The sequence below is a fragment of the Podarcis pityusensis genome (genome assembly GCF_964106645.2).
Source record: "Podarcis pityusensis genome assembly, chromosome: 12".
Classification (NCBI taxonomy): Eukaryota; Metazoa; Chordata; class Lepidosauria; order Squamata; family Lacertidae; genus Podarcis; species Podarcis pityusensis.
Window position 1 is genome coordinate 8,081,971 of NC_138037.1, and position 16,498 is coordinate 8,098,468.

Sequence of the window (16,498 nt, forward strand, 5' to 3'; positions counted from 1 at the left end):
TAAAAACTCCCCTAAACAGGGCTGCCTTCAGATGTCTTCTAAAAGGCAGATAGTTGTTCATTTGCTTTTCTTTTTTTAAAAAAAACTTTTTTATTCAAAATTAAAACAAAACATATTATCCAGAAACTTATCATCCTTACTCCCCCCCATTTTTCCTACCTCCCCCCACCCTCCCACACAAAACCCACCCACCCCCACCCCCGACTTCCCTCAGTTCCAGTCTTTGATTTCTCTAAGAATGCTGTTTTCTGCTTGTTACACTGTTGTATAGATCCTCAAACTATTTAGCTGATTATTATCAATAAAAAGTTTGTGAATGTTTATTCAAAGCCAGCCAAGGAGTTCCGTTCGCTTTGTTGCATCTTCAAATACTTCAAAGGGTTCCCATTCATCTTTAAAGTCACAGTTATCCTTGTCCCGTAGCTTATATGTCAGTTTTGCCAGTTCTGCATAGTCCATCAATTTTTCTTGCCATGATTCTTTAGTTGGGGTTTCTTCAGTCTTCCATCCTTGTGCTATTAAAACTCTCGTGGCCGTTGTCACATACATGAAGTTGTTTATTTCCTTGAGAACCAGTGTGGTGTAGTGGTTAAGAGCGGTAGACTCCTAATCTGGGGAACTGGGTTCGCGTCTCCGCTCCTCCACATGCAGCTGCTGGGTGACCTTGGGCCAGTCACACTTCTTTGAAGTCTCTCAGCCCCACTCACCTCACAGAGTGTTTGTTGTGGGGGAGGAAGGGAAAGGAGAATGTTAGCCGCTTTGAGACTCCTTAAAGGGAGTGAAAGGCGGGATATCAAATCCAAACTCTTCTTCTTCTTCTTCTACATCTGGTGGGAGGGCGTTCCACAGGGAGGGCGCCACTACCAAGAAGGCCCTCTGCTTGTTTTCCTGTAACTTCGCTTCTCGCAGGGAGGGAACCACCAGAAGGCCCTTGGAGCTGGACCTCAGTGTCCGGGCTGAACGATGGGGGTGGAGATTCTCCTTCAGGTCTACTGGGCCAAGGCCATTTAGGGCTTTCAAGGTCAGCACCAACATTTTGAATTGTGCTTGGAAATGTAGCAGCTTAATTCCATACTGCTGATGTGACATTTGAAAGCCTAGGCATTGTTGGCAAGGCCAGTTGGCAGCTCTTTGAGTGAGAAGGACCCGTGTTGTGAACAACATCAGACGAGCCATGTTCAAATATATAAAAGGATGTCACATAGAGGAGGGAGAAAGGTTGTTTTCTGCTGCTCCAGAGAAGCGGACACGGAGCAATGGATCCAAACTACAAGAAAGAAGATTCCACCTAAACATTAGGAAGAACTTCCTGACAGTGAGAGCTGTTCGACAGTGGAATTTGCTGCCAAGGAGTGTGGTGGAGTCTCCTTCTTTGGAGGTCTTTAAGCAGAGGCTTGACAACCATATGTCAGGAGTGCTCTGATGGTGTTTCCTGCTTGGCAGGGGGTTGGACTCGATGGCCCTTGTGGTCTCTTCCAACTCTATGATTCTATGATTCTATGATTCTATGACCCCTGTTGAATCTGGCCAAAGACCCATCTAATCCATCATTGTGTTTTGCCATCCGAAGTTCTTGTGATTCCTAGCAGCTCAACACCACCACCTGTCTGGCCCAAAGGAAAAGGTGGGTGAACATTTGATCATATGTGGTGGAACTGTAAGGTGGTAAAAAGATTTTGGGAAATGATATATAATGAGTTGGAAAAAATGTTTAAAATAACCTTTGTTAAAAAGCCCGAAGCCTTCCTTTTAGGAATTCTAGGTGCCGAAATCCCAAAGGAACAGAAAAGACTATTTATGTATGTGGTCACGGCTGCACGGATGTTATTGGCCCAGAGATGGAAAGAAGATAAAGTCCCTACCAGAGAAGAATGAAAGATGAAGTTAATGGACTATGCAGAAATGGTTAAAATGACCAGAAGAGTCAGAAATAAGAAAGACCAAAATTTTAACAAGGAATGGGATTTTTTTTTTAAAAAAAAACAACTTATCTTAAAGACCATTGTAAACAGTTAAAAGTAGGATAGGAATATCACTTGTAGTTTAAGGTTAATTCTGGACATAATGGAAGAGGTAAAAGGTTTGGATTATCATAAAAGATGCAGGAGGAATTGTTTAATAATAGGACCCACAAACTCCAGGAGATTCCTGTTTTTATGATTTATGCTTGATATATGTCTGCAAAATTTTAAGTTGAAAAACCAAATAAATATTTAAAAAAAGAAAAGAAAAGGTGGGTGAACATGCAGGTTATAACAGTGTAATAATAATAATTATAATAATAATTTTTATTTATATCCCGCCCTCCCCAGCCGAAGCCGGGCTCAGGGCGGCTAACAACAATCAAATAATCCAACATTCTAAAAACATCTCATTCTAAAAATTAATTAAAATCAAATTGATGGCAACCGTTAAGCAAAATTCTGTGCAGATTGCCAGAGGAGGGAGTCAGGCTGCGCCCTGACCAAAGGCCTGGTGGAACAGCTCTATCTTGCAGGCCCTGTAGGGAATAATAAAAAATATTTCAAAAGAAGAAGAAGAAGTGAGTGGTAGGAGCAGATTCAGAGGGGCTCTTGTCTGTGGGTCCCTTAACGAGTCACCATCAAATGCCCAATGATGCGGACCTTTGACGCCAGTTCTGAATGGAACAACTGCTTTCCAAACCCTGTGCCATTATAAGGCCACCTGACCTGCTTTCTTTTCGATTGAACAATTAGATAACCCTATTTCCACCACCTCATGGGGGGGGGGGGATAAACTGTTCTCTGCTTCATTACTTTGATAATGACTATTTTTAAAGCCATTGTTCCAGACAATGGTTTGTTTGTTTGTTTCTTGGGTAAATTTTTGATTTGCGAACAGAGGCCTGCAGTTATAAATACGCCGTCAGAATTAAACAAAGAGAGAGAGAGCGCAAAAGGTAAATTTCAAAAGGGGGAAAGATAATATCGCAAGGATTTCCTTTCGAACGCATGCATATGGAAGCGTTTTGAAAAGCAAACAAGCCGTTCAGCTCTTTCCCACTCCAGAAGAAACAAATTCTCAAGAATGCCGTTTGATGTGAAATGAGAAACACATTGAAACATTTCTCCGGAGCGAAACCGCAAATGCCGCTCAATTAAAAGATTTTCAGACTTTCTAGCTTCAAGGAGCCTTTTCCACATCTATTTGTTCTTTAAAAACAGACGACAAAAACCCCCTCCATGACCAACACAGAATGCCTGTAACTTGCATAGCAGGGACAGACAGAAAGCAAGGCTGGAGCTACCGGTAGATTTTTGGGTGGTTTGCAGAACATTGTCAAATATCTCTGACTCTCCACAGTTTAACAAGAACAGCGAAGAAGAAGAAGAAGAAGAAGAAGAAGAAGAAGAAGAAGAAGAAGAAGAAGAAGAAGAAAGACCTCTGGATGCATTTGCCCAGAGTCTGATTGGCACCTCTCCTATGCCTGCAAATTTCATTCACTTTTGTAAAAACGGGATGGAAAGTTATATCCTAATAATGAGTCCAATTGGGAAAACACAGAGCAGCTCTGAAACAGATCAGGTTGTTTTGCAAAGCTACAGATATAGATGCATGTCACATCCTGTGGCTGGTGCCTATCCATAGCCTATATATTTTCAAAGTTAAACTGTGGATAGCCAGCTTTCAAAATGCTATAGTTGTGCAGAGATGAACGAGGTATCAGATCAGAGCGCAGAACAAACCTTTCACCTCTTTTGATTGGTTCCAAGACATTCCCAGCAATCCACTGTTGTGGGGGAAATGGTGGGTCCAATATGATCAGAATAACTGCATACCTCACTGCCCTTCTGACCAATGGAACTCTTGCTTTATCTCATAAGTCTGAGCAGTCGTTTTCATTTTTTGGGGGAAATGTCAACCTCTTTTACAATGAGGCCTCTTCAAAGGCATAGCAATTGCCAGCTCCCCAGGAGGAGTTCATGCCTGTTTGACCTCATTCCATGCTTCCAGGATGGTGAATCAATTCCTCTCAACAAGGTGACCCTGGTCACTTTGAGCACAAAAGTTCTTAACACCCAAAGGCATTTTGCCCCTTTGTTAGAGCTGAGAGGCAGAATCTTGCCTGTAGCTACTTAGAGGGGGGTGATAGGAATGAAGACCAGACTGCTTCTCTGCCTTCAATGCTTGCAACATCCCAAAATGCAAATAGAGGGTGGGGAATCAGGTTATTGCCATGTTTTGCAAGATAAAAGGAAGGCATTACAGCAAACAAGGCGCTCCAACAAATTGCCAAGGAGGTTACACTGGATAGTGCAGAGAAGGGAGCTAATAATGAGGAGGAGGGATGGATGGAATTCAAAGACTATTTAGTTAAATATGTTAAGATAGCTTAATTGGAAAAGCTTGCAAATTCCAGATAGACTTAGGATTTAATTATGTGATTTTAGAGAACAATATGTTTAAAGTCAAAATGAAAACAAAGTAAGAGGTTAAGTGATTAAGTTAATTTTATGAGAAAATAGGTTTTGGAAAATTGTTACAATGATATACACTGAAATGCAGCCAGGGGGATTTGAGGAAGTCACTTAACAATGTTACTAAGATTGGATCAAGTACAGTTAAGGTGTATGTGTGTTTGTTTGTTTGTTTAAAATTTTGGAAAACCAATATTTTTTTTGAATAATAATAATAATAGCAATAATTTATTTCGTTTATGAATCACATCCTATGAAACATCTCAAAGCAATTTAGCATCAAAAACACACATAACATGATTTCATATATGAGAAGAATTTCAAAACCGATACAGATTACAGGCTGGGTTAAAAAACAACACCACCTCTATTTGAAAGGCCTGTTGAAAAAGGATAGGTTTTGATAGGTGCTGTCAGGGAACTGCCATCGGAGCCAGGGGGAGAGGGAGGGCTCCAGAGGGATTCCGGAGAGCATCCCGGGAGGGAGAGAAGTAGCACATCTTCTGGGGAAGGAAATCAGCGTAGCACCAGTGGAGAAGGGGGGCAGATGGGGGAATCGGCGAGGTGGCTCCATGACTCCTCGCCGGGGACCAGCGGGGAGAGCACGGGTCCTCCGTTGCCCACACCCTCCCTGCGCAGAAGGCTTCCGCGCAGGGAGAGTAGGCGGAGACTAGGCGTCAAAGAACTTCTTTGCTGGAAGAAGTTCAAGAAACGCCCACTGACGGATTCTGCCAGCAATTGAGACAGCCACAGGCGAGTGGCTGTCCGGACAGAAAGGGTTCACTCAGGCAACCCAGCCAGGTGTGGTGCCGATTTACGCACAAGCAACCCCTAGAACCATTACAGGTGCTGAAAAGACGCAATGCCTGCCTGAAGCAAGATGGGAGGGAGTTGCAAGTATTTGACATCAACACAGACCTTTTCCCTGCATCTGCAAAGCATTTCACACTGATTATCTCAGAATGCCTTTGGTACAAGAAACAGAAGCGACCTGGATTTTTTTGGAGACCTTTTTCTTTGATGGTTCTCTTTTCCTTTTCTTTTATCCCACCTCCCTAGGTGGGATAAAAGAACTCCATCGTTCTTTATGACATCCTCACCCCTGTACACATGCCCCACAATGCCCTGGAAGGATGCCGGGTCCGGGGCGTTGTGGAGGATGCAAAATGGCGTCCCGACACCACAGGAGTTGTCCCTGTCCCTTGCAGGGACGGCACAAAATGCAGTCAAACAAGGGCATGGAACCATTTCAAGTTTGATGTCCTTCTTCCCTCCTGACTGATCTTCTGAGGGCCAGATACAGGTGTTGGATAGAGCCAAAGGTCAAAGTGTGTGGTGCAGGATAGAAGGCCAGGCTCTAAGCTTCCACACTGGCTATGCAGCCTCTGCTGAAATGCCACTGGCGAAGGTAAAGGTAAAGGGACCCCTGGCCATTAGGTCCAGTCGTGGCCAACTCTGGGGTTGCGGCGCTCATCTCACTTTATTGGCCGAGGGAGCCAGCGCACAGCTTCCGGGTCATGTGGCCAGCATGACTAAGTCGCTTCTGGCGAACCAGAGCAGGGCCCGGAAACGCCTTTTACCTTCCCGCCGGAGCGGTACCTATTTATCTACTTGCACTTTGACGTGCTTTCGAACTGCTAGGTTGGCAGGAGCAGGGACCGAGCAACGGAAACTCACCCTGTCGCAGGGATTCGAACCTCCGACCTTCTAGTCCTAGGCTCTGTGGTTTAACCCACAGTGCCACCCGCGAAGGACAACCTGTTAAATTCCAAGGCAACCTGTTTCACGGCTGAACAGCTGTTAGGTCTCTCCCAATGTTCAGGTGAAATACGCTTCCTTGCCATTTCCATTCCACTAGCTCTAGCCCTCTGGGGCAACAGAGAACATGTTTTCTCCATATTCAACCTTGACAGATACTGGAATACACCTGCCACACCGACCGTTAACCTTTCCACTTCCCAGGCTGAACATATCTAGTTTTTTCAACTGGTCTTCACAGGAAATGGCTTCCAGAGCTTTCTCCATCATGGTTGCCGTCTTGTGAATGAAGCCCTAGTTTGTCAATGTCCATCCTAAAATGTGTCGCCCCAAATTGTACTCCAGATTTGGCCTGATCAGCGCAGATCAGCACAAAACTTTATTATAGAGTTCCCTTAGGTGGGCTCAGCAAATCAAGGTTCTGAGTCAACTAAGCTAAGCACTTTGTTTCTTATTTATATTTTCAAAATACAAAGGTGATTATTGCAAATTCCACAGTGTCATGAACTATCAAGACAATGCAGTCATATAATTTCCACCCTGGTCGATTACACATTGGGGGAAAGGGTAACAGTGCATTGTTCCTTTTTAAAGTACAGTTTGATTGGAAGTTACCATATTTTTCTGTCTATAAGATGCCCCCATGTATAAGACACCCCCTATTTTGGGGGACTCAGATTTAAGAAAATGGGGGAGATGGCCCCATGTATAAGACGCCCCCCTAATTTTTGATATTATTTTTAGGGGGGGGGACCTAATCTTATACACGGAAAAATACGGTAGTTGTTAATGCATAGCCACATGCATACGACAAGGAAATCTATACGCAATTATTTTTCTCCTACTCCAAACATAACAATAACTCTCTTCAAAAAAAAGTCCATTCTACTTGAGCAAATGCCTTTTGTGTATCAATATCTAAGCACTAGTCTTGATCTCTCATTATCTCTTACACTGTGATTGTCACATTACTTTACCAGATAATCTTCTATACCAGGGTTTCTCAAACTTGTGATAATTGTGTATGACTTCCGGGAGTTTACCCTTCGCCTTCTCAGGTGAAAATAATTTGGTTTTAAGAATAATATTTTTTCTATGATAAATTAAAATAAAAAATTATGCCACATACCCTTTGAAACCCTTTCATATACCTCAGCAGGGAGGAGTACCACACTTGGGGAGGAAAACTGTTCTATACAAAGCAACCTTCCCCCTTAATAATATGTTTAGGTGAAAGACAACATGGCCACCCAACATTTTATAATCCAGAGTTATTGGTCTGAATAGTCCAATCTACAAGAGAGCCCCTTCAAACTTAGGTTTTAATATAATGGTTCTCTCAGGAGCTGTATCTCCCACTAAGTAGTCATTCATACCCAATGTTACTTTTGGATGACAAGATGCTTTTATATTACTGATAATATTCACAGGAAAAGCCAACTGGGCCTGAAGCCATATTTTAACTTACTGCTCAGACTTTTCTTATAGTTTCTTTTACATCTTTAACTCTGATAAGAGTTTCCAAGAAGCTAAATCGTCACCATCCAATCAATCAAAATGCATTTTCTTCTCTGCTGTTGAAACCACATTCTGATTGGATATATTTCACAAAATCTATCACCTGCCGACATCTCTCCCTTCTAACACTTCTTACTGGCCATGACAATTCCATACGACTTGCTCACCCCCAAAACAAAATTACATCTTTACTGCCCGTCATTCGAACATGTGGTAAACCAGTCTCCCAATAACAGATTCCCATCAATTCAAACTCCCAAGCTCAATCCTTGCCGAGTTCATTAATTCAACAGCCTTGGCTCCGTTTACAGTCAATCAAAAGCTCCAGGTCAGTTTCTTGACATCAAATGTCCAACTCAGCTCTATAAATAATGTTTCCAGTACCACTCCTTGGCTTGAACAAGGGTTGCCAGCACAATTTATTGAAAGATGTTCCCATCACAGTCCATTTATCAGATTCCCAACAAGGCTAAAATCAAGTACTTGCTCCCCATTCTCTTTGAAACGAAACACGAGGTGCATCTTGCCTATGGGACCAGTTGCTCTATTTGTGTCCACCCCACCCACCCCGGTGGCGCCGCTTTGGGTAAGGACCACAGCTCACTTGTAGAACACAAAGTTTTCATGCGAAAGTTCCCAGGTTAAATTCCTGGCATCTCCAAGGCTGGGAAAGAGATGGCCAACACTCTTGAGAGACGGTACCAGCCAGTGTTGACAATATTGCAGTAGATGGACCTGTTTTTCTCCCCCTCTCATAATACCAGCACTCAAGAGCCATCCTATGAAGATTCAGAACAGACAAAAGCACACAACGCATAAAGGACGGAACTCACTATCTCAAGATGTAATGATGGACTACAATTTGGTTGGCCTTAGAAGAGCACTGGATAAATTCATAAAGATGGATTTATAGAGTATAATGGCTACTTGCCATGACGACTAAGTTCTACTTCTGCTGCTGGAGGCACTGGGAACTGCGAATCTGCTGGGAATTGTGGATGGGGAGAGGCCTGTCAAGCTCAGGTCCTGTGTTCTGTGTCCTGTGTGTGGGCTTCCCAGGGGCATCTGGTTAAAGGTAAAGGTAAAGGGATCCCTGACCATTAGGTCTAGTCGTGACCGACTCTGGGGTTGCGGTGCTCATCTCGCTTTATTGGCCGAGGGAGCCGGCGTACAGCTTCTGGGTCATGTGGCCAGCATGACTAAGCCGCTTCTGGCGAACCAGAGCAGCGCATGGAAACACCGTTTAGCTTCCCGCCGAAGTGGTACCTATTTATCTACTTGCACTTTGATGTGCTTTCGGACTGCTAGGTTGGCAGGAGCAGGAACCGAGCAATGGGAGCTCACCCTGTCGTAGGGATTCGAACCACCAACCTTCTGATCGGCAAGTCCTAGGCTCTGTGGTTTAACACACAGCGCCACCCGCATCCCTTCATCTGGTTAGCCACTGTAAAAACAGGATGCTGGGCTAGTTGGGCCATTACCATACTAATTTAAAGAGCGTAATCTGTCAAGGGTGCTTCCCCGCCAAAGCAATGCACGCGGCAGAAAGCTGTCTCTTTATTGTCAAAAATAACATAGTTGCTTCTACAGCTCTAGAGACCTACACACACCAATCTAACAGCTAGGCAGTTATTCCCAGGTATGTGCACTATGGAGCAGTTGCAGCAACAGAGGACACCCCCCTCCATCAGTTTATGTACCTTTGCCTGATGGGGCTGCATGCACACAGAGACTACGCCTTCATGGAAGCTGCCTCTGCTCATCCCTCTTCAATCCGCTCCTGGTTCTGGGAGAGGGTGGTGCAGGAGAGAGTGGAGATGAACCCGGCCCTTCACCTGCCTGATCTGCCTCTTCCTCCAGCCCATCCTGTGCTGGACCCTCCAGCTCTGAAGCTTTCCCCTGCCTTCAACTCCTGCCTCCTGGCTGGTACAGGTCCCCACAAATCACTGGGCTCCTCTCCCGAGTCAGATTCCAGCACCGCTTCCCTGCTGCACACCCGCCAGTCTCCAATATCATCCACCATCGGCATGAAATGAAATTACTTGTAGGGCTACTCGACAGCATCTTAAAAAGCAGAGACATCACCTTGCCAACAAAGGTCCGTATAGTTAAAGCCATGGTTTTCCCAGTAGTGATGTATAGAAGTGAGAGCTGGACCATAAAGAAGGCTGATCGCCGAAAAATGGATGCTTTTGAATTATGGTGCTGGAGGAGACTCTTGAGAGTCCCATGGACTGCAAGAAGATCAAACCTCTCCATTCTGAAGGAAATCAGCCCCGAGTGCTCACTGGAAGGACAGATCCTGAAGCTGAGGCTCCAATACTTTGACCACCTCATGAGAAGAGAAGACTCCCTGGAAAAGACCCTGATGTTGGGGAAGATGGAGGGCACAAGGAGAAGGGGACAACAGAGGACGAGATGGTTGGATAGTGTTCTCGAAGCTACCAGCATGAGTTTGACCAAACTGCGGGAGGCAGTGGAAGACAGGAGTGCCTGGCGTGCTCTGGTCCATGGGGTCACGAAGAGTCAGACACGACTAAATGACTAAACAACAACAAAAACTTGTAGGGCATCGCCAGCCCTGGAATTCTATTAATCCATAAACACACACACACGCACACACTTGGGCAGAGGCCTGTTAGATCAGGCCCATTCTCACAGGGGACAAGTAGAGGCCCACGGAAAACCTGTAAGCCGGACACGAGCTTCTTCCAGGAGGGTGAAGGATTTGTCATTAATAAAACGCATTCCCATATGGACAGGCCACATCTGAAAATAAACACAAGGACCAGGCTGCTCTATGATCACTTGCAGATTTGAATAGGAATAGAGTACATGAAAGGCAATGAAGAGAGGAGAGAGGATGGAAAGAATCGAGAGGTTCAGAATAAATATAACAAGCTCAGATCTTGACAGGGAGGTCAGTCAACTCTGTGAAGCAGCAGCAAAAAATAGCTAATGCTACTCTAGGCTGCACTAACAGAAAATAGAATGTCCCGATTAACTGAAGTCATAAAAAAGGTAAAGGACCCCTGACAGTTAAGTCCAGTCATGAAGGACTCTGGGGTTGCGGCACTCATCTTGCTTTACAGGCCGAGGGAGCTGGTGTTTGTCTGCTTCCGCAGACAGTTTTTCCGGTTCATGTGGCCAGCATGACTAAGCCGCTTCTGGTGAAACCAGAGCAGCGCACGGAAATGCCATTTACCTTCCTGCAGGAGCAGTACATATTTATCTACTTGCACTTTGACGTGCTTTTGAACTGCTAGGTTGGCAGGAGCTGGGACCGAACAACGGGAGCTCACCCCGTCGTGGGGATTCAAACTGCCGATCTTCCGATCGGTAAGCCCAAGGCTCAGTGGTTTACACCACAGCGCCACCCACGTCCCTAAGGGAAGTCATAGTACCGCTCTATTCTGCCTTGGTCACAGCACACCTGGAATACTGTGTCCAGTTCTGGGCACGGCAATTTAAGGATATTGACAGAGGAGGGCAACCAAGATGATAAAGGGTCTAGAAACCAAGCCTTATGAGGAACGTTTGAGGGAGTTCGGCATGATTAGCTTGAAAAAGAGGGGACTGAGGGGAAATATGAGAGCCATCTTCAAATATCTCAAGGGCTGTCCCATGGAAGATGGAGCAAGCTTGTTTTCTCCTGCTCTGGAGGCTAGGACCCGAACCAATGGATTCAAGTTACAAGACAGGAGATTCCAACAAAAACCTCAAGAAGAACTTTCTGATAGTAAGAGCTGCTTGACAGTCATGCTGGGGATTAAACCTGCGACCTTCTGCATGCAAGGCTGACTGATGCTCTATCACCAAGCTACAGCCTTCCCCCTGTGGACAAAAAGCCCAACCGTGCTTGGAAAGCCATAGGTTCCCTAGCCCTGCATTTATCCTTGAACACGTGTCTCTCTCCCTACTGCTCTTCCATTCCTGTTTTCAGTTACTGCGAGTTAATTCAGTGCTGACTGAGCCCATTTGCTGACATTTCGGGCAGGAGAATTAAGTGTGCGTGTGTGATTGAAGATTTGGGTTCAGCTTGGTTTCTGGTCATGCCAGCTTGCTTAAAGGAGTATTACGAGCCTCTCTCTTGTTTACACACCGGCGGTTGAGAGGAGACAGCAAGCCCGATCTCCCACAGCCCGCTTTAGAACCGAGCCGAGGAAGAATTAAACCCACTAGAATTTCATTTGCCTTTTGCTGCTTCCCTTGTGCGCCTGGAGACTTCATCATTCCAACACACAGTGGTGGGGCACATGTTCTCAATAATTATATATTATATATACCCAGCCTCTTTGCATCAGGAGTTTCACTTAAGGCAAAAAATGGGCATGCCCTTTTGCAGGGATTTCTGCAATTGATTAAGTCGCTCGCCAGGAGCCCAATTTCCCCCAGACGCCGTATGTTAATCAAACGCTAGAATCCCTTTAGAGTACAGGGCGAAATGTGGGATATTTACTTATTTATGGCATGTATTACTTAGGCTTCTCAGATGCCTCGTGAACAAGCTCTCTGGGCATCACGCACGTCAGTGAGAAATGTGACCAATTAGACTGCGCTCTAAGCAGGATAAAATAAAAAGTGACAATAAACCTCAAGAATCTAACGCAGGCTAAAACCAACCAATGTAAAATGCAACAGAAATCACAGGAGCTAAAGACAACCCCCAAAAAGCGCTTGAAGCAACAACCATATCAGAGAGGGAGACAGAGAAATCTAGGCCACCTTTGCACCAGTTGATGGAAGGTTTGGACTGGGTTGGAGTGTCACTTGGCCCAATCCTGCCTGCCTCCCATCAGCACAGAACCGCTGCACAAAATGGTTGTTGACTGTACTGTTTCCAATTGGTATGTTTCCCGTCACTTCCTGATGGCATCCTGGAACTTCCCAGACCACAAACATTTTGGTTTTCGTATTTTGGACCCATGTTTGCATTTTCCAGGCAGCGACAACATGATAACATGGGGGAAGCTTTGGAGAACAACTAATACAGCAAAATGACCTGTGGATGGCTCAGTATGAATCTGCCATTGGTTCACCATTATTGCATCATGGACATTCCAGTCCAACGCAGGGCCTTTATGTTAGCCCGACTGAACGTTTCTCCCCCAGCTTTTGTCAAGGAGCAGATATCCAAACATCCCCAGAAACAATAGATATTGCAGATGTTCTTTGAATGCCCCAGACACAGTAGAACGTATCCTTTTCTACTGTCCATCGTACAACCACCTACACAAACACACGCTATCCCCTCTTTTTGGGTAGTCTAACATCACGGCACAATGAAAATACCAGATTCTATCTGTCTGACATTAACCCAGATGTAACTGCAAGGATAGGGACGCGGGTGGTGCTGTGGGTTAAACCACAGAGCCTAGGGCTTGCCGATCAGAAGGTCGGTGGTTCGAATCCCCGTGACGGGGTGAGCTCCCGTTGCTCAGTCCCTGCTCCTGCCAACCTAGCATTTCGAAAGCACGTCAGAGTGCAAGTAGATAAATAGGTACCACTCCAGCGGGAAGGTAAACGGCATTTCCGTACGCTGCTCTGGTTCGCCAGAAGCGGCTTAGTCATGCTGGCCACAGGACCCGGAAGCTGTACGCTGACTCCCTCGGCCAATAAAGCGAGATGAGCGCCGCAACCCCAGAGTCGGCCACGATTGGACCTAATGGTCAGGGGTCCTTTTACCTTTACCTTTAACTGCAAGGATGGCTGAGCTTTTATCAATAGTTTCTCAAGAGCGGTGAATGGCACTATTTAGTGGGAAGAAACTCCAATGAAAATACTTGTTATTACAAGGATTATTATTTATTATTATTATTATTTACATGGCTGTTTATTTGTATATATATTTTTAAAAAATATACGTGGACGTTTTTAGGATTGTATTTATTTGTAATGCCTAATAAAGGTTCGGCGAAGTAAACATCATAGACATGTTGTAGAATACATCTCTCTCCACCCACCCACAAAATCCCACCAAGCAGGGAGGGGGCTGCTTCCTTAAAGACTCTTTACAGAGTTGGTCAGGCTCTAGCCACCTCTGCAAACGTTTTTGAAGAAAGCTAGAAGGATAATGAGATGATTAGTAGAAGGCAGCTCCATATGCTCCTATATTCCCATGGGGCTGATTACAGAAATTCACCTTATCATCCTGGAATGCGGGAGCAGTAAGAACAACAGAGAAGTAAAGGAACACTGACACACCCCAATTTTGCACAGATGTCAGGATGGAAAACAGTGTACCCTGTGGCTCAAAGAGGGTTCTCCTCCTGAACTAGATACAAGTAAATCAAAGACAGCCTTTTCGGACAGGGGAAAAGGCCGGCTTCATCAGTATTTGAGGCCCTTGGAATTTGGTGCGTACCTGACAGATGTTGTAGTGCTCAAAGAGGGACAGGACGCCGACGTCGCTGCGGCCAGAGATGCCTTTCAGGAGGGTGATGTTGCCGTTCCCAGAGTCCAGCTCCATCACGTCGTTGAAAACGTTGGACACGGCTTGGCCAGTCAGGAGCAGGTTGACTAGTTCCTGGTTACCGCAGAAGAAAAAGGGGCTCTTGGAACAGACACTGGTCTGGTAGGAAGAGCTGGTGCTCATGTTCTAGGAAGAAGTAAGGGGTCTCCTCCTCCTTCTGCATCAAGCTCCCTTGCAGGACCAGAAGAGGCATGAAAAGGGCAGGGGAGAGGTTGGTTGCACACGGGCACAGTCTCCAATTTCTTCAGGAAAGCCTTGGAGAGAAGGGGACTTAGACAGCTGTGGGGAGGTGGGGATTTTCAGTCCCAGCAGCTGATTCCTGAGGATGAGCTGCTGGGCTCATTAGGCCTGACACTCAGCCAAGTCTCTGAAAATCCTGTTTTTGCTAATAAAGAACTAACTCCAACTTTGAACGCTGTGATTTACTGCCAGCTGGTTATTTGGCAGTGGGTGCCATGGGCAGCCCTCCCCCCAGAGTTCCATCTCTCTGGCCTCTCCCAGATCAGTCCCTCCCCCTGCAGACAGAGAGAAACTTTTCCAAGGGATCTGGAGGAAAGTTGGGTCCAGCAGAATTAGTCCTAGAACAGGGGTCGGCAAAGCTTTTGTGGCTTGGGCCGGTTCACGGTCCCGCAGACGCCGCGGTGGGCTGGAGTGCGCGTGTGTGCGCGCACGCATGCGCAAACACTATTTCCGGTGCGGAGGAGGAGTGCACAGCTTCCCATTGGCTGCAAGAGGTTCCCGCAGCCAATGGGAAGCTGGCCAGCGTTGCGGAAGGCGGTCCCCGCTCTGCTCTGTGCCAGTTTAGCGTGGCGCACGGGAACCAACCGAGCGGGCGACGGGGGTTCCCGAGTGGGCAGCGGGGGTCCATGGGCCGGTTAAATGACCCCCATGGGCCGCTTGTGACCCATGGGCCTTAGGTTGCCGACCCCTGTTCTAGGACTAATTCCGCTGGACCCAACTTTCCTCCAGATCCCTTGGAAAAGTTTCTCTCTGTCTGCAAGGGCAGGGGCTGATCTGGGAGAGGGCAGAGAGATGGAACTCTGGGGGAAGGGCTGCCCCAGTTCAAAGTTGGAGTTAGTTCTTTATTAGCAAAAACAGGATTTTCAGAGACTTGGCTGAGTGCCAGGCCTAATGAGAACAGCAGCTCATCCTCAGGGATCAGTTGCCGGGACTGAAAATCCCCACCTCCCCACAGCTGTCTAAGTCCCCTGCTCGCCAAAGGCTTTCCACAAGAAATCGGACACTGCGCCCATGGTCAACCAACCTCTCATCTGCCCTTTTCATGCCTCTCCTGCTCCTGCAAGGGAGCTTGTTGTAGGAGGAGAACCCCTTGCTTCTTCAGCATCCTGACTCATCCCTGCCTCTTGGCCTCCTCTCCTGCTTCAGCTTCTGCCTTGGATTCTGGACTTCTCTCTGCCACAGATTCTCCCTGCTCACTAAGCCTTGTTACCTCTTCAGCTTCTGACATCTCCTCCTCCTAGGCTTCTCCCTCTGACCCCTTGTCGTCGTCCCACCACCAACCCCCCAGGCTCTGAGCCTTTCCCCTTTGGGGTCCCCCCAGCTGGTTTCTCCCACCATTCCTCTGCGTCCAACCAAACCATGACAACCGCTCACAAAATTCACCCCCGACATACAGTGGTACCTCTGGATATGAACGGAATCCATTCTGGAGCCCCGTTCGCTTCCTGAAGTAAACATAACATGCAGGTGCGCGGGTCGTATTTCACCGCTTCCACGCATGCGCGTAAGGTCATTTTGAGCATCTGCGCATGCGCGAGCAGCAAAACCCAGAAGTAACGCGCTCCGTTACTTCCGGGTCGCTGCGGAGCGCAACCCGAAAATATTCATCCCGAAGCTACTTCAACCCGAGGTATGACTGTATATATTTCGGCCCTGTCTCAGAGGCCTTTGCCATATTTACCTGCGTACAGTACCCGTGTGCGCCAATCAGCCGGTTTGTGATCACGTCAAAATCTCCACGTACTCTAGGGTGGGATGATAAAAATGAAGGCAGCAAAGTTAGATCGACTGAAGTTCCCACCAAAAGGGCACATCAAAAACACATCATAAAAATGGGTCTAGTCCAGGGGTCAGCAAGGTTTACTTCCCCTGGGCCAGTTCACTCCAGCAGAGATCCCTCCATGGGCAGGATTGCGCTCATGTGTGAGCGTACATAGCCACAATTTCCTGTGCCTGCACAGACGCGATTTTTGGCATCCGAGCATGCGCAGACGCGATTTCCAGCACTGCAGAAGCGAGTCACCGGTTTAGCACAGCGTGCGGGGACTCTCTGAGAGGGTGGCTCGGTTTG

At 46.6% G+C, this 16,498-nt stretch overlaps 1 protein-coding gene across 2 annotated transcripts in view; it reads right to left on the reverse strand.

Moving 5' to 3' along the window:
• The window catches only part of MINDY4 (MINDY lysine 48 deubiquitinase 4), a 95,820-nt gene that overhangs the window by 15,194 nt on the left and 64,128 nt on the right, over positions 1-16,498 (reverse strand). For both annotated transcript variants that reach the window (XM_080974064.1, XM_080974065.1), the window contains exons 14-15: positions 16,109-16,172; positions 14,080-14,241 (exon numbers count right to left, since the gene is read on the reverse strand). In XM_080974064.1, the coding sequence (XP_080830190.1) occupies positions 14,080-14,241; positions 16,109-16,172 (226 nt within the window). The remainder of the gene's footprint in view (positions 1-14,079; positions 14,242-16,108; positions 16,173-16,498) is intronic.